This window comes from Octopus bimaculoides, chromosome 25, assembly GCF_046866305.1.
Source record: "Octopus bimaculoides isolate indiv1 chromosome 25, ASM4686630v1, whole genome shotgun sequence".
In the NCBI taxonomy this organism is placed as follows: domain Eukaryota; kingdom Metazoa; phylum Mollusca; class Cephalopoda; order Octopoda; family Octopodidae; genus Octopus; species Octopus bimaculoides.
This window is the reverse complement of record NC_142952.1, coordinates 22,171,187-22,192,512: the sequence shown is the minus strand read 5'-3', so window position 1 is coordinate 22,192,512 and position 21,326 is coordinate 22,171,187. Positions and strand designations below refer to the sequence as shown.

Sequence of the window (21,326 nt, the reverse complement as noted above, 5' to 3'; positions counted from 1 at the left end):
AGCAGGAGTAGTGGGAGAACATCATAGTCATGTGTTGAGAAGGATTCTTTGGGGTTTGAATAAATGTAACAAAAATTTGAAGGAAATATTAGTAATTTTTCATATTTTTTCAGCTAAGCAAATAACATTTGCTACCCAAGGACAAAAACCCTGTTACAATGTGTAATATATCAAAAACTATGTTACCCAAAGTATTTGTCCTTCCCTTTTTTTTAACCCTTTTGCATTCAGATTATTCTGTCAAATATTCTGCTTATTCGTTCTCATTGCTTTGAATTAATCATGCATTATCTTGTAGCTTTGAGATCTCAATGATATGATTATTTAATCGTTTAGTTTTAGAATGGCAATGTAGGGTAGGTGTGAGAGGCTGGATCTGGCCAGTTTGAACAAAAAGCAGAATATTTGGGCTGGATATGTTTGGTTTAAATGCTAAAGGGATAAGTCAGCAGGGTATGATTTGAGGAAGATACTTTTTTTTTGCCTGCTATTTGTAGCAAATCAAGAGACTATATAGAGACTCCTTCATATAGTCTTCTCCTTGTTGTTGGTGTTGTTATTGTTGTTTTTTTTTTTACTCTTTATTAGCTCTGGCTTCGACTTCCTTTCCATCTTTCTTTCTTTTCATTTCTCCTGTCTTGTTTCTCTCTTTCTTATTTCTCTCACTTTTCTTTCTCTTTCTTCTCTCTCCTGAATATATTTTTCACTCCATACTTCTTTCTCCTCTCTTTCTCTTGTTTCTCTCTCACTTCTCTCTCTCTCTCTCTCTCTCTCTTCCTGGGTTTATTTTTCATTCCATACATCTTTTTTCTCTCTCTTTCTTCTTGGTCTATATTTCCCTCTTCCTCCTTGTTTTCTTATTATTTATTCATTTTCTGTCCATACTCTCTCTCTCTCTCTCTCTCTCTCTCTCTCTCTCTGTCTCTCTCTGTCTCTCTCTGTCTCTCTCTGTCTCTCTCTCTCTCTCTCTGTCTCTCTCTCTCTCTCTCTATCTATCTCTCTCTGTCTGTCTCTCTCTCTCTCTTTCTCTCTCTCTCTATCTCTCTCTCTATCTCTCTCTCTCTCTCTCTCTCTCTCTCTCTCTCTCTCTCTCTCTCTCTCTCTCTCTCTCTCTCTCTCTCTCTCTCTCTCTCTCTCTCTCTCTTTCTAACAACTACTCTGTATTAAACAAGCTTAGAAGCATCCTTGATTTAAACGACAATTTACCCCCAATTCGTCATTTGAGTTTTTTTTTCCTCCCAATTTAAACTTGCACTGCATGTCCTCCCTTAAACTGTCTTCACTTTATCTGTGTCACCTTCTCCCACCACTACCACCACCCACTACTACTACTACTACCACTACTACTACTACTAATAATAATAATAATACTATTACTACTACTAAATATTGCAATGCTGTGTAACATGCAGCAATGCACAGGTAGCAATCATTTAGTTTGACTCAATATATATATATTTATCTTTATTATTGTTTTTTAAAAAAAAACTCTGTTTTGCATATAACCCCCCGACCCCATCCCCCCTTCTCTACCTCCCACTATTTCTTTTCCTTCATCATATTCTTTCATACCAACTCCACCTGCTCTTCTCTCTGTCTCTCTCTCTCTCTCATTTCTCATTCTGTCTCTACTGATAATCCCTTTCCTCTCTCAATCTCACCTTCTTTGACTTTTTTCTCTTTCTCTCTCTCCTTCTCTTCTCTCTCTTCTTTTCACCCTCTCTTATTTCCTGTGAAGAAAGTAATAAGTTAAATTATACTTTATTTAGTATTTTTGATAACAGCATTTTCTTGAGATGTCATCAAATTTAATACTAAATAGTTGTGTGCATGTATGTATGTGTGTATGTATGTATACCAAAAGTTTAAATAGAAACACAGCAAATGGAAAATTCACACATACAGCTTTGCTAATTCCTTGTCAGTTGTCAAATATGAGTCTATTGCATCATATAGCAGAAACAGCTGTAAGATAAAGAAGTGGACTTGCGGTTGTGGGATTGTGGTTTCAATTCCCAGACCGGGCGTTGTGAGTGTTTATTGAGCGCAAGGCTTAACAGTGGGTAGTGGCAAACCCTACTGTACTCTTTCACCACAACTTTCTCTCACTTTTATTTCCTGTTTCTGCTGTGCCTGTATTTCAAAGGGCTAGCCTTGTCACACTCAGTGTCACACTGAATCTCCCTGAGAATTACGTTAAGGGTACACGTGTCTGTGGAGTGCTCAGCCACTTGCACGTTAATTTCACAAACAGGCTGTTCCATTGATCAGATCAACTGGAACCCTCATCATCGTAACTGACAGAGTACCATAATATATATATATATTTATATATACCAGTGTGTCTAACATTTATAATGTGTATACAAAGAGAAAATGATGCTAACATTAATATTTTGTCTCAGAGAAACATCACTAGTGTTTCAACATGATTTGGTTTCCTCAGGGACAAATACCCTGGATATTTTGAGCTTGTCCAAAAATACTTGTTCCCATAAAGAAATTGATAAATAAAAATATACTGATTTGTTTGAAAGCTAGCCAGACTAGAATTAAATTAATATACACGTTTGAAACAACCTTAAATTAAAATATCAGTGCGTATAACATTTTAAAGATATATTTTGTGAAGATGCATGGCATAGTGATTAGGGTGTTCCACTCACAATCATGGGATCATGGTTTCAATTCCTAGACCAGGTAGTGTGTTGTGTTCTTGAGCAAAACACTTCATCTCACGTTGCTCTGCAATCACTTTGACATCTGACAGATGGTACACACCATGCACCTGTTAAGGCAGCGTTGATTTGATGGAGGGAGTGAGCTAACGTGCAGCACATACATTTGATCACTATAAACAAATGATTTGTGAAGGTTGTTCAGCAAAAGCTCATACATACATACATACACACACACACATATACACACGCACATACACATAGATTTATGAAGGGAGATGTCCATGTCTGTTGCAAGCCTGCTGATGCCCAAGAGGTATATTTATACATACACACACACACACATATACAGGGTGCGGTGAATAAACTGTTGTCTAAATTGCGCAAAAATAAAAATAACACTGACATCTCATTTTAACAGGTATATATACTCTTTTACTTTTTTTTACTTGTTTCATTCATTTGACTGTGGCCATGCTGGAGCACCGCCTTTAGTCGAGCAAATCAACCCCAGGACTTATTCTTTGTAATCCTAGTACTTATTCTATCGGCCTCTTTTGCCGAACTGCTAAATTACAGGGACATAAACACAACAGCATCGGTTGTCAAGCGATGTTGGGGGGACAAACACAGACACACAAACATACACACACACACACACACACACACACACACACACACACACATATATATACATATATACGACGGGCTTCTTTCAGTTTCCATTTACCATATCCACTCACAAGGCTTTGGTTGGCCCAAGGCTATAGTTGAAGACACTTGCCCAAGGTGCCATGCAGTGGGACTGAACCAGGAACCATGTGGTTTGTAAGCAAGCTACTTACCACACAGCCACTCCTATACCTATGTGTGTGATGTTTACAGCACCTAGGTTTCCCAAGCGGTCACCCATCTAAGTACTCACTAGGCTTGACATTGCTTAACTTCGGTGATCGGACAAGAACCAGTGCTCTCAACATGATATGGCCGTAAGCCTTAATTACATAAAAATATCTTGAAATGCTAAAGAGTAGATTTATTCAATAAAATTGCCATTGGCTTCAACCACAGTCTCCAGACGACTTCAGAATCTCCTGCAACTCTTCTGGACTGTCTCCTTGTTTAAGTTGTTGAATGCTGCCATAATCCTTGCCTTCAATTCAACTTTGATGTTACAAGTTTTGTTGGTCTCTTGCTCAACTGCACCCCACACATAATAATCAAGGGGGTTGCAGTGTAGGGAGTTAGGGGTGACGTGGGCACAGAAATTGTTTGACAGCAGCCATGACTGAATTCTCCAGCTTGTGAGGCATGGTACAGAGTCCTGCTGCCAAACATAGGGTCTTCCAGCAGCCACCCTCTTCACCCTGGGCACACACACACACACACACACATATAATTCAGGTAATATTACATCTGATGATGTAAGGTAATATGTACATACAGTTAGTGCTCAGGTTGACTTGCTGTCCCCAACTCTTAACACTGAAAGCATGCATGTTACAGGTGTCCAATAACAATTGACTGTAAACAGGTTTTCAATTTAGCTGGTATGTATATAATAGAATAAAAATATAAACAGAGAAACAACTCGTATCAGGTTAGACTATGATATTTATATATATTAATTATGAGTATAGATCAGAAGGAGGAAAGAAGCAATAAGGTGTGCAGATAGTCTCTTACATCTGTTTCAAGAATAGATGTGCAGATGGTGCATTTCCATGAAACCAATTGGCAGCCAATCTTATGGTAGCAATCTATTCCATCATCAGAGGGAGAATGAGGTATAGCCTTAGTAGAGAGCTTTGATCTACTACTAGTGTAAGGTATAGAAGAAAGTTTGAAAGAAGAGAGGCAGAGAAAACAAGGTCATAATAATTATTATGATCTTGCTTTCTGTCAATGCTCTACCTATTTCTCATAAACATCTGTGTGTGTACACACACACAAATATAAATAAATAGATAGATAGATAAATTTATATATATATATATATATAAATATATATATATATATATATATATATATATATATATATATATATATATATATATATATATATATATATATATATATACATACATATATATCTAGATAAATATCTAGATAGGGAGGTAGAGAAATAGATGGGTAGATTATATATAAAAAGAGAGAGACAAAAGATAACTAGATAGATATATGTATAGGCATTTCTCCAAAGAAATTACTTTCTAAAGACTGTTCTTGCTCTCATTACTCCTATCAACAAGCTGTCTTTGAAGATTTGCGAAAAAAGGAATCTTTTCCTTGAAAATTAAAAGTTATCTATTTAACAATGCTTCAGTGATACATTCTGTGATTAAGTAATATGTATGTATATGCTAACTTATGTTAGTATAGAAAACACATGTAAAGTGAAACAACGTGCATATATACATGCGTGAAGATATACATGCATACATACACACACACACACACACAGATAGGCATATAGACATGTGTGAATGTATGCGTGTAGATGTGTGTTTGCATATCTGTAAATGCCAAATAAGATTCCTATATACATTGGTGTCCCTCTTCTGTCATCTTTCTCTTTCATTCATGTCTTGCTTTAATAAACCTCTACTCACCCCTATTTTCTCCCTACCCTCTCCCACACCACAGCCGACCTTCTTTGGGACAAAAAAAAGTATATAAAAATAAATCTATAAAATTCCTTTCCCTCCAAATCCTATCCCGTCCCCTTCCAAGCTTACGAGCACAGGTGTACTGAAGGCCGTTTATACCTTAGGTGATAAGAGCAGTTCGGAAAATAGAACACAGCAAGAAACGCCTACGTACATTGATTGATCAGTTATTGGCTGCTGTTCTGGATACAGATCCACAGTTGCTTGAGGGATTACCACGGATACAGCAAGGACCGAGTGTGAGTGTCGCCACCCTGAGGACGCTAAGCAGTGAAGAGGTAAGCAACGTCATGCAAGGTATTACTGTTTTGTCGATTGTTTGATGTTGTTGTTTAGCTACCAGGTTAGTCCTCATTGAGTAGACCTATAGTCAAAGGTATTCCAATCATGGCCATCCCATCTTTTTAGGGAGTATACAGGATTACATTATCTAATGTCTCTTCTGCTTTCTGGAAGATGGTAGGGTAAGATTTGAAGATGATTTGGCTGCTATTTCTAGCAGACTCGATGACCACATCAAGGATCCTTTGTTGGCTTGTAGTTATTGCTGCTGTTACTTTTGATGTTATTCTTGCTGTTGTTCTTGTTGCTGTTATTGTTGCTGCTGCTGCTGCTGTTGTTTTTGATGTTACTACTCCTACTATTTAACCCAGGAAACATTTTTGTTGACCATCTGTTGCTGTTGTTGTTGTTGCTGGTGTTGTTGATATTGTTGTTGTTCAGACTCAGATCAAACTTAATCCAGTAGACTTTATATATCAAAGCCATTCCAGCCATGACCATTCCGTATTTTAGGGGTATCAAACAACTATACAGAAGCATCCTCATTGGCTTGCAGGGTGTGATTTGAGGGAGATTTGACTGCTATTTCTAGTAGATCAAATGACTATATAGAGGCACTCTTCTTGGCTGGTAGGGTGTGATTTGAGGGAGATTTGGCTGATATTATTTGTAGTTTCAGCAACTACGTAGAGATTCTCTAGTTGATTTGCCTTTTGTAAAATGGTCAGGTTATGATTTGAAAGAGATTTGACTGCCCTTTTTAGCAGACCTAGCAATCACATTGAGGTTCCTTATGAAGACTCGTAAGTAATCCAGAGACATTGGTTTAGAGTGAAGTTCACAAATTTAAATAAATATTTAAATGTTTATTTAATTTCTAAGATTGCTTCCCAACTACATGGTTCTGGGTTTAATCCCACTGCATGGAACCTTGGGCAAGTGTCTTCTGTTGTAGCCTTGGACTAACCAAAGCCTTGTCAGTGGATTTGAGAGACAGGAACTGAAAGAAGCACATCATGTGTGTGTGTGTGTGTGTGTCTTTGGTCTGTGTTTGACCCCACCACCACTTAACAACCATTATTGGTGTATTTACATCCCCCTAACTTGGTGGTTTGGCAAAATGCTACCAACATCAGGATCCTTAAGAAAGTTAACAGGATGTCTACAATATGCTGCTTCGGAGAATAAAAGATTTAAAGCTAGGAGAAAAGTTTAATTTAGAAATACAGAAATTTGATTACAATTATATATTTAGATCATCATCATCATCATCGTTTAACGTCCACTTTCCATGCTAGCATGGGTTGGACGATTTGACTGAGGACTGGTGAACCAGATGGCTACACCAGGCTCCAGTCTGATCTGGCAGAGTTTCTACAGTTGGATGACCTTCCTAACACCAACCACTCCAAGAGTGTAGTGGGTGCTTTTACATGCCACTGGCACAAAGGCCAGTCAGGTGGAATAGTTATTGTAAATAAGATTCTACATTTTTTTTTTTTTTCATGTTCTGAGTTCAAATTTCACCAAAGTTAAGTCCTGGTGTCAATTCAATTAACCAAACCCTCCCTTAAAATGTCTGACCTTGTAACTATGTCAGAAATCAGCACAAAATTGCTTATTTTTCTTTTCTTTTACTGCTGGCCTCACCATTAGCAATAAAGCATCTTTTATTATTTACATAAACAGTTTGTTTTAATTGTGATTAAAAATTTATTTCTGGATGCTCAATGTGAACCAAATTGAATTCAATTTACGCTACACTTTAATTGGTTTCAACTCTGATTGTGACTGTCATCAGATGTCTTATTCCAGGACATGTACATACAACCAGACTGGATTCATATTATATACACATCCAGAGAAATAAGACACTTGGGGATGACTAGAGATCAAACCACTCAAACTCTAGTGTAGATGTAAATATTCAAATTTGCTTCATCACTAAAAGTGTCAGGAATGTTAAACTTGTTTGCTTGTAATGTTTCCTATTTGCTAATATTCCCTTAACCTCAATAAAAAGTATCTTATCACATATATGCTGTGCTGTATCTAGGTAGTTGTTAACTATACATACATACACACATACATGCATACATACATACATGCACATATATATATACAGAGGGGGTGATGAGAAGTTCCTGACTTTAGAGACCCAAACTTCTGAGTTCTTTTACAGGGCTTAGAAAAAACTGAAGGACCTCTGCAATAAGTGTGTGAATGTGAGAGGGGAATATGCTGAATAAAAACCATAATTAACTGATCCTCCTGTATTTTCTTTTACTCAAAGCCAGGAATTTTTCAGCAGCCTCTCATATGTAATATATATATATATATATATATATATATATATATATATATATATTATATATATATATATACATATATATATATATATATATATATATATATATATATATATACATACATACATATATAGTATATTGTTCTGTGATGGTGATATCAACAAAAAAAAAGTACTCTATCTGGTGAGAGGTAAATATTGTATAAAGAACACAATATACGTTTTTATGAGCTACTAATAGTGTCAGGCAATGAAAATGACATTCTGTCATCATGTTTTAGCTTGTATATGCCTGAAGATTACATGAAGACACCAGACATGTTATAAAATGCTGCCTGTGTCATTTTTATTTTAGTAGTTCACAAAAATATATATTGTGTTCTTTAAACAGTAGGTATATATCTATCTCTATATATATATATATAGTCAATTTGTTTGATTTGTTTGACTAAAGGCAGTGCTCCAGCATGGCTGCAGTCAAATGACTGAAACAAATAAAAGAATAAAAGAATACAACATATATCAGAAAAGAAGCACACTCTAAAGAATGGAGCAGTAATTATTAAAACAAAAAGTTAAATTCTGGTCAAAAAGTTACCAAAGGTTTCATATCCATGAAAGCCAGTCATGTGGACAGCTCATCAGACTCTATACAAAGACAAAAAATTTAAACTTTCTACCACGCGGACATGATGAAATGCTCAGATATCGAGATTTAATGTCTAACGTATAAAAACGTTAATGAGGACAGGTTATCTGCCCTGGACCAGAAGATAAAAAACCCTTACAGACCCAAAATAACCAAACCAGCAAATGGGCAGATCCAATTTTCCAGTAGGTAGCGCTTGAAATGGACACGTTTAGAGAAAACATCTTTACGATTATTTACACGCCAGGATTAGCATCGTCCTTAAGAATCTTGGTTCTCTCTGCAATACAGATTTTGAAACAGCCACTCCCATTAATATATGGGCGTGGATGTTCTATTATTTTCCACCTGATATCATAAGGGGTCTCTTGATCTTTGAGGTGCCAAAGATGAAAAATGTCTTTCTGGGACTCTGAAGGATGACTGGTGGTTGTGGAAGTGACGTTTGAAAGATGTCCTCGCCAATCTGATATATTTACAAACTTGGGATGTGGCTCTATTCACACTCCTGGTATATCTCTGGTAGGCTCCAGGCCTGGGGATGAGTGGCCCTGCACCATATGTTGCCACCAGCTGCCCCCACACTAATGCTGGCAGCTACATCACCAACCATATGACCAGAAACAATAACCACAGCGATAACACCACCAGATCATTGCACCATATTGACAACGTCAGCAATGGTGTTACCAACAACATCCTTGGACCCGGAGCCTACCAGAGATATACCAGGAGTGTGAATATAGCCACATCCCAAGTTTGTAAATATATCAGATAGGCCAGTACATCTTTCAAACGTCACTTCCGCAACCTCTAGTCATCCTTCAGAGTCTCAGAAAGACATTTTGTCACATCTCTGATCAGCCATGTGTGGCACCTCAAAGATCAAGGGACCCATGTGATATCAGGTGGAAAATAATAGAACATCCAAGCCCACATATTAATGGAAGTGGCTGTTGCAAAATCTGCATTGTGTAGAGAATCAAAATTCTTAAGGACTACGCTAAACCTGGCGCATTAAATAGTCGTAATGACGTTTTCTCTAGATGTGTCCATTTCAAGCACTACCTACTGGAAAATTAGATCTGCCCGTTTGCTGGTTTGGCTATTTTAGGTCTGTAAGAGTTTTTTTATCCTCTGGTCCAAGGCAGATAACCCTTCCTCATTAATGTTTTTATACATTAGCCATTAAAACTTGATATCTGAGCATTTCCTCATGTCCGCATGGTAAAAAGTTTAATTTTTTTGTATTTGTATAGAGTCTGATGAGCAGTCCACAAGGCTGTGGCTTTTGTGGATTCAAAACCTTTGGTAACTTTATGACCAGAATTTAACTTCTTTGTTTTAATTATATATATACATACATACATACATATATACACACACACATACATACATATATATTTTTTGTGGTCACAATGAGGATATTTAAACTGATTATAGGGATATTTATCCAAGGTACACTGGTTTAAAATATTTATATTTTGAAGAGATATTTCTTCAATGAATATATTGTAAAAAATACCATAAAATATCAAACATTATTATCGAGTAAGAAAACAGAGAGATCTAATGGATACAAAATAATTTATTAATTAATCAACATATTCGCCAACAACTGTTTCATATCTCAAATAAGATTAAAATTACAAAACATATAAAAATATACTTTTACATTTTAAACGACTTATAAGGAAAATTGTCAGGGTTTTTAGAGGACAATCAGGATATGTTTGGAATACTCAGAATATACAGACATGTTTATGTATACATATGTGTGTGAATATGCATTAAAATTATTCCCTTTATTTCAATTCAATAATAATAATAATAATAATCATGAATGATGGATTATATTATATAAGGGTAAAGTAATATAATGAATAAAAGAAAATAAAAGTGAATATGTTGATTAATTAATAAATTAATTTGTTTCCATTATATCTCCCTGTTTTCTAACTCAATAATAAATATATATATATACATATGATATGCCCAATCCATAAAGGAGGAAGCAGAGCAGATGCCAAAAACTATAGGCCTACTTCACACATCAGCAAAGTCATGGAATGGATAGTCAGAGGAAAACTAATCACATTCCTTGAAGAAAATAACTTGCTGAGTGATACCCAGCATGGCTTTCGACCAGGTAGGAGCTGCCTGACCCAGCTCTTACAACATTATGACTGGGTGTTGAGGCAGTTACTCAATAACTCAAATGTGGACGTAATATACCTTGATTTTGCAAAAGCTTTTGACAAAGTGGATCATGGTATGGTATGCCACAAACTATGTGATCTTGGCATAGCTGGAAAACTTGCAGAGTGGTTACATGACTTTCTGAAAGATAGAAGTCAGGTAGTAGTGGCCAATGGAGCCACCTCTATGAAAACACAAATAGTGAGTGGTGTTCCACGGGGCACTGTCTTGGGACCACTGTGTGTATGTAAGTATGTGTGTGTGTGTGTGTGTGTGAATCTGTATGTGTGTGTATGTATGTCTGTATGTATGCTTGTATGTATAAAAGTAGAGAGACCTGATGTTAACTACACTCCTGGCTGCACTAGCTGTATTTGTCGCTTCTTAGTAAACCATTTTTATGCAGGCTTCTATATGTGATGCTACATGCTACATCTGCAATGAAAATAACACTGTACTATTGTTGTTTTTGTTTGTTTACTTCTAGTTGGATTTTTTTATTTTATTAAAAAAATTCTTTTAGCATCTTCTTCATACTCACAAATCCATCTTAGATTAAATGCAGTTTATTTTAAAAGATACGGCTTCTCAATCCGCAGATGGCATGTATATGACTAGATAGAGCTTGTGGCATTATTCCAGTTTATGATTTTATAATCTTCAGTATTAGAATCTGTTTCTACACATTTATTTTAAAACATGTTTTATTTTTTTTCTTGTTTTGTTGATTGATGTTGTTGTTTTACCCAAGGTGGCTCTGATCTAACAGGCCTGTGGTCAAAGATGTTCCAGACATGACATGTCAACATTTTGTATATTTAGGACTACATCATCTAAATAAGATGGTATATTGTTAGTCAGATACAAATAATTTGTGATATTTGTTTCACTTTTCTACACTCTAACCTCAAATCTTGCCAAGGTTAGCTTTGCCTTTCTTCCTTTAGCAGTTGATAAATAAGGTACTAGATGAGTACTGAAACCAAGTACTATTTCTTCAATTTCTCATAAATGATTAAATATGATAAGATTGCAAAAAAACACCCAAAGATAGACAAAGGTGAAACTTCTTTTTATTTCCTGCAAGGAAAATTCTATGTCAGGCACATAACACTTGTCATGGAAGACACCAGAGTCTGTTCCTTGGCATTATACTGCATCTACATTATCCAATGTGTGGGAAACAAAGGCATAGACACACACACACACACATACTCACACACAATGAGCTTCCATACAGTTTCCATACACCAAATTCATTCATAAGGCATTGTTTGGTCCAGGACTATTCTAGCAAGCAAGGTTCTTTGTAGCAGAACTGAACTTTTCAAAGGGAGTTTTTTAATCGTACAGCCATGCCTGTGCAATATATATTTTTTAAAGAAAGATATTAAAAAAGGATATTTGTTTACGGAGGCTGTTTTGTTCTTTTCACCAGTCTTTGTACAACCATTCCCTCTTTAAGTTTTATGAAAATCTTGCATATATTTTTTTTTTAATATTACTTTAATGAATTTTATTAGGACGTTTAAATACAGGGACACAGAAAAGAAGAGACATAAGAAAGGAAAAGAAAGAAAAGGAGAAAAGGTAGTGGCGAGGTGGGGTAAGGCAGCAGTAGATGGAGGGAGATGGGGCGATGGGTCACATACCTGAGAACAAATGGTGAGCTCAGCCTTGCCCCACAGTAATGACTGCAGCAGCTACTCCACCTCATGGGGCTCATTTCTTCAATAGGCCATCGTTATCCCTATTTTGCAAAGGAAATTGATAGTATGGAGTCTGAGAACACCTGATGTCTCAATGGTGATCAGCACAAATTGATAGTGGCCAGCCAGGCCCCTGTATTTGTTGATTTTTCTCTCCTTCACATTAAGGGCAGCGATACTCAGGTTTGCAACCAATGCTACAAGGTTGGAGCTGGACCTTGCATATTGTTCCTGAAATGTTGATATCTGAACTACATTCTTTGAGAATTCAACTTCAGGCAAATTTGCTCCAGTTGTTTTGGTATATATCTTTAATTCCAAAGATACAACTAGAAAATTGAAAGTGTATCTTCAATATTGATTTTGTAAACACTTTATCAATGATCCATAAATTCCTTTCTCTTGTATACATTTTTTTTTACCACATTGACATCAAATGAGTTGCTGTTTTACACACCAAAATGCATATTTATTTTGTGTTATTTTGCACATCATAGAACCAGTAGCATATTTGATCTATCTTTCATCTTTTATCTTTTACTTGTTTCAGTCATTAGACTGTAGCCATGCTGGGGCACTGCCTTGAAGAATTTTAGTCAAACTAATCAATCCCAGTACTTATTTTTATTTATTTTTAAGCCTGATACTTATTCTATCAGTCTTTTTTGTCAAACTGCTAAGTTACAGGAATGTAAATGCACCAATACCAGTCATCAAGTAGTGATGAGGGACTAACACAGACACAAAGATACATACACACACGTATATATATATATATATATCACAAGCTTCTTTCAGTTTCCATCTACCAAATCCACTCACAAGGCTTTGCTCGGCCCGAGGCTATAGCAGAAGACACTTGCCCAAGATGCTACTCAGTGGGACTGAACCCAGAACCATGTGGTTGGGAAACAAACTTCTTACCACACAACCATGCCTACACCTTGTTTTTGATTTTTAAAATAATTCTACATTATTAAACACAATTTTGATTGTTTATATCATAAGAATTTAGAAGCTTCAAAGGATGTGGAATAATACATTTTTAACTGTAGAACTCAAAGTAGATAAAGCTATAAATAATTCTTCCTTATTTTGGCACAAGGTCAGCTTCATCAATCCCAGTAACTTGAATGGTACTTTACTTTATTGACTCTGAAAGGATGAAAGGCAAAGTTAACCTCAGTGGAATTTGAACTTAAAGCATAATCAGCTGGAACAAATACTGCAAAGCGTTTTCCCCAATGCTCTAACAATTCTGCCAGTTTGTTGCTTTAATAAAGCTATAATTAATAGCATGTAAATATTGGGTTAAAAACTCTTTGGGATAGAAAAAGTGAAGTTTGCCCATGGGACATGGAGCCACATCTTCTGTAAAAGAATGGTAGTCATTCTACCATTGTACTAAACCAATCATTCAAAATTCTCTATCTTTAAAAGCTTTGTTCTTACCAACAAGAACTGTATGTTATTTACAATGTCATAGCTTCATCTGCTTCAAATTCCATAGATAAAGATGAATTATATTGTTGATCTTTTTACATGTTCCGGTCATTAGACTGTGGCCATACTGGGGCACTGCCTTGAAGAATTTTTAGCTGAATGAATCAACAACAGTACTTTTTTTTGAAGTCTGACACTTATTCTATCAGGCCCCTTTGCCAAACCTCTAAGTTACAGAGACATAAACACACCAACACCAGTGGTCAAGCAGTGGCGGGAGGGGAGCAAGCACAGACACAAAGACACACACATATATGTATATATATATATATATATATATATATATATATATATATATGACAGGCCTCTTTCAGTTTCCATCTACCAAATCCACTCACAAGGCTTTGGTTGGTCCAAGACTATAGCAGAAGACACTTGCCCAAGGTGCCATGCAGTGGGACTGAGCCTGGAACCATGTGGTTGGGAAGAAAGCCTCTCACCACACAGCCACATCTGCGCTTCACTTCACCAAAAATTTGTCTTTTGGAAAATTTTTGAACCAAGAAAAGACTACCTAAAATTAGTAATTGTTTATTGCATGGAAAAATGATTATTGCAAAGATTAAATTAATATAATTGATATTGGGTTTTTGCACCACAATTATAAAGTTATAAAAGAAAAGAATTGATTTTTTAGGGGTGAGGGAATAAAATGATCAATTCTACTGCCAGTTTTGCAGCAAGAAATTCAGGTTCCAAGGAATCTAATTCTTAGTTTGTATCAATGAAAGTAATCTGTGTGTGTGTGTGTGCACATGCATGTGCATGTGTGTGTTATAAAAATATAAACCAGTGAAAAATGATTATTATATGTATTGAATATAATGTATATTCATGTATTGTATAACCTCATTGCATAAATTATATTGTATGTTGTATAAACCTGTTTCTTTTCTCTTACATATTTATGGTTTTATATGAGGGGGTACCCAACAGAAACTGAAATATTGCGATATTATTTTATTCACTTAGTTTTACATGTTTACACTTTCATTGCCTTCAAAGTATTCCCCATTTGAAGCAATGCATCGGCCCAGACGCGTTTTCCAGTATTCAAAACAGTGCTGGAACTCTTGCGAGGTAATGCCTTTTAACATCTCCGTTGTTTTTTTCTTCACCTCTTCCACATCGGCAAATTCCGTAGCACCAGCTTTCGTCACCAATGATGACCTTCGAAATTGGTCTAGATCAACTTCCAACTGTTCTTTCAATTTATGACATGCATTTCGTCAAGACTGCTTTTGATCTTCTGTGTGCAAGTGAGGCATAAATTTTGTTGCAACTCTATTCATTTGCTATTCCTCTTTCAAAATTCGTTGGCAGGAGCTCCAGGACACGCCAGTCATATCAACAAGTTTGTCAATTGTTTGGTGACAGTCTGCCAAGACCAATCCATGAATTTTCATTCATTTGAGAAGTTGATGGTTGTCCTGAATGCGGTTGGTCCTCAAGCAACAAGTGACCATCCCTAAATCATGGAAACCACTTGTAAACTTGTGTTTTGCTCATGGCAGCGTCCAGTAAGGTGTTTGAAGCATCACAACTGTTTCAGCCACTGTTTCAGCCACTGTTTCAGCCACTGTTTCAGCCACTGTTTCAGCAGAAAACAAAATTTCATGGAAGCTCGTTGTTCCTTTGTTTCAGCCATCGCAAAAATTGATGAAGAGGAGAGAAGCACAGCAAAGCAAAGACGCACCACATGGCAGTAGGGCTACAACCAACACCTCTGGTTGGCAGACTAATGCTTGAGTGTCACATCAAGTGACCTCTAGTGATGGAAACCTGAACTACAATGGGCTTGTTTTACAGAGAATGTTTCTGGTTACTTTTCAGTACCGCCTCATATATTCCTTACAATTTGTATATATGTATTTGTGTTAAGTATCTATTGGTAAATTATTTTATGTTAATTGCTGTCTGGTCTGTGGATGTATTAATAATAACAATAGCAATAATACATGTGCATTTTGTTTCACTAGCTTAAGGTAAGGTGTTGACTAAAAAAATCTCCAAGCCAGTTGGCTGTGAGTCCCTATCATTCTTGGCTTTTGTTGTATTTTAACTGCTGGATTGAAAGTCATGTCAATGAACAAATATATTTCTCTAACAAAATAAGCAACCCTATCTTTCGTATCTTTTTTTTTTTTTTGCTTTTATTAATGGTTTATCTCATTATACTCACACACAAACAAACACATATGCATCAGTGATTGGATGACAATTTTGAAAGTTTTCCAGGGACAAATGTGGCTGTGTGGTAAAAAGCTTATTTCCCAACCATGTTGTTCTGGGTTCAGTCCTGCTGCATGGCACTTAGGCACATTGGGCAAGTGTCTTCTGCTGTATCTTCAGGTCATCCAAAGCCTTGAGAGTGGATTTGGTACACAGAAAGTGTAAGAAGCTTGTTGCTAGTATGTATATATATATATATATATATATATATATATATATATATATATAACATGCAGCCCGGTCCGGGATTTGAACTCAGAACCTCATGATCGTAAGTTTGGCGCTTTAACCACTGAGCCATATACCTTCATATATATATATATATAATATAGATTTAATCAAAATATTAAATGTGGTACTTAAAATGTTTGAGGCACCAGAATTTGGTAGGGTAAAAACCCAAAACAAAATCAAGAGATTTGGTGAATAAAATTTGAAGAAAAGCAACAAAAATTCAATAGGTTATAGCAGTACGAAACGTACATACTGCTATAACCTATTGAATTTTTGTTGCTTTTCTTCAAATATATATATATATATATATATGTGTGTGTATATATATATATATATATATATATATATATATATATATATATATATATATATACTAATCAACGCCAAATCTTATTTTTCTTTTTAAGCCTGGTACTTACTCTGTCAGTCTTTTTTGCCAAACTACTAAGTTATGGAGACATAAACATGCTAACACCAGTTGCCAAGCATTAGTGAGGGACAAACAAACACACACATATGATGGGCTTCTTTCAGTTTCTGCCTACCAAATCCACTCACAAGGTTTTGGTCAACCTGAGAATATAATAGAAAACACTTGCTCAAGATGTCACAGAGTGGAACTGAACCCAGAACCATGTGGTTGCGAAGCAAACTTCTTAACACACAGCCACGCCTGTGAAAGTTCTTAACCCCACAACATCACCACACAGTAGATGAATAACTTAATATATACTCATCTTATTCCTGCAAAGGCATGTGGTTAGGGTGTTGCACCCATGATTGCAGAATCATGGTTTCAATTCCTGGACCAGGCAGTACAGTGAGCAAAACACTTCATTTCATGTTGCTCCAATCTACTCAGCTGTAAATTAGTAACCCTGCAATGGACTGGAACCCCATTCAGGGAGAATGTCATGATATTGTTCATTTACATACGATGGAAACTGGGTGACTGGCCCTATAAGTCCTTCAACTTGTGACTGCCCTTACTTTTACTTATTTCTGATTAGTGAATATTTTATATTTATGTTTTGCAAGATCCCCAATATAAAATTGTGTGTTGAAACAGACATTGTTATACTTGGGGATGGGTCATATTTTGCCAATTAAACACAAGCTCTATACATTTGGGCTTCACTTCAGCTTTATTATTATTATTATTTTTAGTTTCTTTGTCAAAGCTCTTTCGTCACACATCTTGTGACCTCTTCAGCAACTCTCTATCTCCCATGTCTTCTCTTGTTCTGTTTAGATAGAGATACAAACCACAAAAAGACAAAATGGAATAAGCAAAACAAAAGGAGACATGTGGGACAGACAGTTACTGAAGAGGTCACAGAATGTGTGAAGATAGAGCTTTGACAAAGAAGCTAAAATAATATTAATAAAGCTGAAGTGAAGACCAAATGTGTAGTGCATGTGTTTAATTGGCAAAATATGACCCATCCCCAAGTATAAGAATATCTTATAGATTGCTGTTTAATCATTTTTTCCTCATTAATCAGTTTCTGAACTCATTAATGAGAAATAAAAAATAGACATCAATAGATTAAGTCGTTTGTCCAGTTAAGCATAAATAGAATTTCGATTTTTATTTTTGTGTGTTTTTTAATTGTTAGTATCAGTTGAATTTTCCCATTTAAAACACCAGTCTACCCTCTCTCAGTTTAATCAATTATTGAAACCATAGCAACAGCAAAGAAGTGCTTTTATAGCCTGGTTCACTATTTTTCTTGTCAGTAAATATAATGAATGTCTTACATTTAATAGCAAACAGGTTGCATGTAAAAATGCAAGCATAACAGTAAATGTAAATCAGAATACTGGATTAAGAGTTGAAAAAATTTGTAGAATTCTTCTTGTTCTAAGAGTTCCGTAAAATTAGCACCACTGTAGAAACATTTCAAATATACTTTTATTTGTAGTATTTTTATATTTCACATGGAATAAAATTTTTGAACAGCTGTGAGGTAGTAATAAGTTGATTTCAGAAGATTCTGATAAACAAATCAGCAAAATATTTTCATAGCATACCGCAAATGAAATTGTAACTGCTTACAAAAAGTAGCTAAGCTTTGTTGGTAAGTAAATATATATTAAGACAGTTGAACAAGATAGAGTTTAACCCTTTAGCATTCAGATTATTCTGTCAAATGTAATGTTTTTTCATTCACATTGTTTTTAATTAATCATGCAATATCTCATATCTTCAAAATTTTGATGATGTGATTGTATATTTTTAGAATGACATTGAAGGGTAGGTGTGATAGGCTAGATCTGGCTGGTTTGAACATAAAACAGACAGCAAATTTGGGCCAGATATGGCTGGTTTAAATGCTAAAGAGTTAATGAATAACTGTTCATGCTAGCAAAGCTACAGGTTTTGATATCAAAACAAGCCAAAGTGCTAAATAAATAAAAATATCTGAGAAATTATTACTGCTACCCTGCACTATCAGACATCCCCTACTCCACCCACTCACTCCTGTTGCCCCTACCCTTCCCATTCTTACTCCCTTCATATCTTAAAGGTCCACTCTGATCCCTCATCACCACTTTTTATTACTTTCCAACTCCATCCCATCACGCTGTCTCTTTTAGGAGGTGAGGAGTCATGTCCCTTCTCCACATCAAGATACTCATTTTGCTCTGGTCCTTGTCCCTCTCCTTATTCTCCTAACATTAAGTTCCTCCTCCTCAGTCAGGGTTCATAGTCTTGTAAGCTGCATGACAACCTCACTAGTGTTGGTGGCACCCATTACATGCTGTAAAGTGGTTGGTGTTAAGAAGGGCATCCAGACATAGTAACCATGCCAAAATAAGCACTGGAGCATAATGTAATCCTTGGGCTCATTGGATTCTGTCAAACCATCCAACCTATCCCAGCATGAAACACAGATATTAAATGAGGATGATGAAGCAAATAGAAGGAATATACAAGAACAAGAAACCAATAAATAAACATGCAAAGGTTGTGTGGGTGCCTCACTGATTGATATAGGGTAGATCGTCAATGAAACCAACTGTAGTGGCAAGATGAGATAATTTTGTCTCATTATATTGAGCAAAACCTAGTAACCAGTTGATCTAGCAGGTGGGGCCCCATCTCAGTGAGGGGAGCCAGTGCATAATAATGCCGTTAAGAGGAAAGCCCCGAAACGGCATGTATTCTCTCCTTTTGATCCCATAATCTTGCTAGTATCCAGAATGTGGAACTTTCAACTGGTAGCACTTGTATATGCAAGTTGTTTGCAAAAGGAAAAAAAGTAATGATAATAATATAACAAGAAAGAGCCCCAAAAGATATCGACATTCCTAAAACAGAATGCACTGAACACATTAAACAAACTTTATGATTTCTATGTTAAACTACATATTGGTTTGCCATGAGGAAAAGGAAAAAATTCTGGCATTTCAGCAGGACTCTTCATCGTAGTGAAAAATGTTTTCTGATATTCAATGATTTTCCAATGAAAGGTCCAGCCTGAACTATTAGACATTTTCTCTTCCTCAAGACAAACTAATTAATTTCACTTTTGAATTTCTTTTTATATATTCATTATTTGCCAATGCAGACCAACACTGATTTCATTGTCCTACATTATTTATATTTGACGGATATTCATCCTCATCTTGTTTGTTGTTAACACAGCATTTCAGCTGATATACCCTCCAGCCTTCTTCAGGTGTCTTGGGGGAATTTCGAACCTGGGTTCTCATTCCTAAGATATTTTTCTGTTATTATTATTATTATTATTATTATTATTATTATTATTATTATTATTATTATTATTATTATTATTATTCAGGTCACTGCCTGGAATCGAACTCCGAGTTCGATTCCAGGCAGTGACTTGAATAATAATAATAATAATAATAATAATAATAATAATAACAATAACAATAATGATAATAATAATAAAATACCTTAGGTTCGAAATTTCCCCAAGACACCTGATGAAGGCTGGAGGGTATATCAGCCGAAACGTTGTGTTAACAACAAACAAGATGAGGACAAATATCCGTCAAATGTAAATAATGTAAATAATGTACATAATTCCTTGTCTCTTAAATAAAGAACTGTATTCATAGTCCTAATGTTAATTTTATTTTTAAAAATTTATTTATGTTCAATCCCTGATGTGGTAAGTTTCCATTAAAGGTTAGTTACAAGATTTTTTATACACTTTTATGTTGTTTCTTGTCTCAGATATTTTCTATTTTTCTTTTCTTTTTCGTGGTCTTTTTCATTGTTTTATTTTTCTGCTATCATTACAGGTTCGACTGGAACTGCATAAAAGTGACCGAGACTGCCAGAAATTACAAGATTATGCCAATATCTTACTACAGAGAGTAGGAGCTTCCTACCCAGAATTATTAGACAATTTTGTTTCCATGATGGAATCATCTGATACGGAGAGTTGTCAAAGCACGTGACACATGCATGCACACACACATGCACACACATGCTCAAACACAAGGCATGCATACGTACAAATACGTACATGTACATACACACAAATACACACCCACAAACCTCTTACAGCCCTCCCCCTCCACACAGTTATTATTATTATCATATAGTGTGATTGTTGGGGAAGGGGATGCTCTCTATCTTTGTTTTTCTCCCTCTCCCCTCTCTCTCTTTATCTCCCCCTCTCTCATTTCTCTCCCTCCCCCATGTGTTAGCTGGGTGAAAGGTTGTGCTACCTCAGTCCTTAACAAGGGACATTGAGATGGATCCTGCATTCACATTTTAATAGGTCTTTCTTTTTTCTTTACAGTGAAGCTGAGTATATATGTTTGAAAGTATGTATATATGTATATTTGTATATTTACATTTATATGTGTGTGTGTATATGT

The 21,326-nt window shown here is 35.7% G+C and overlaps 1 protein-coding gene and 1 pseudogene across 3 annotated transcripts in view; one reads left to right on the top strand and one right to left on the bottom strand.

Moving 5' to 3' along the window:
* The window catches only part of LOC106880220 (ELKS/Rab6-interacting/CAST family member 1), a 296,919-nt gene that overhangs the window by 275,008 nt on the left and 585 nt on the right, over positions 1-21,326 (top strand). Inside the window, exons 16-17 of one of the 3 annotated variants that reach the window (XM_052976221.2) lie at positions 5,452-5,625; positions 20,742-21,326. The exon at positions 20,742-21,326 is cut by the window's right edge and continues 585 nt beyond it. In XM_052976221.2, coding sequence (XP_052832181.1) covers positions 5,452-5,625; positions 20,742-20,900 — 333 coding nt within the window. In that variant the 3' untranslated portion in view covers positions 20,901-21,326. The remainder of the gene's footprint in view (positions 1-5,451; positions 5,626-20,741) is intronic. The other 2 variants (XM_052976223.2, XM_052976222.2) reach the window with 2 other exon arrangements.
* LOC128250738 (5S ribosomal RNA) lies at positions 3,555-3,673 on the bottom strand (annotated as a pseudogene).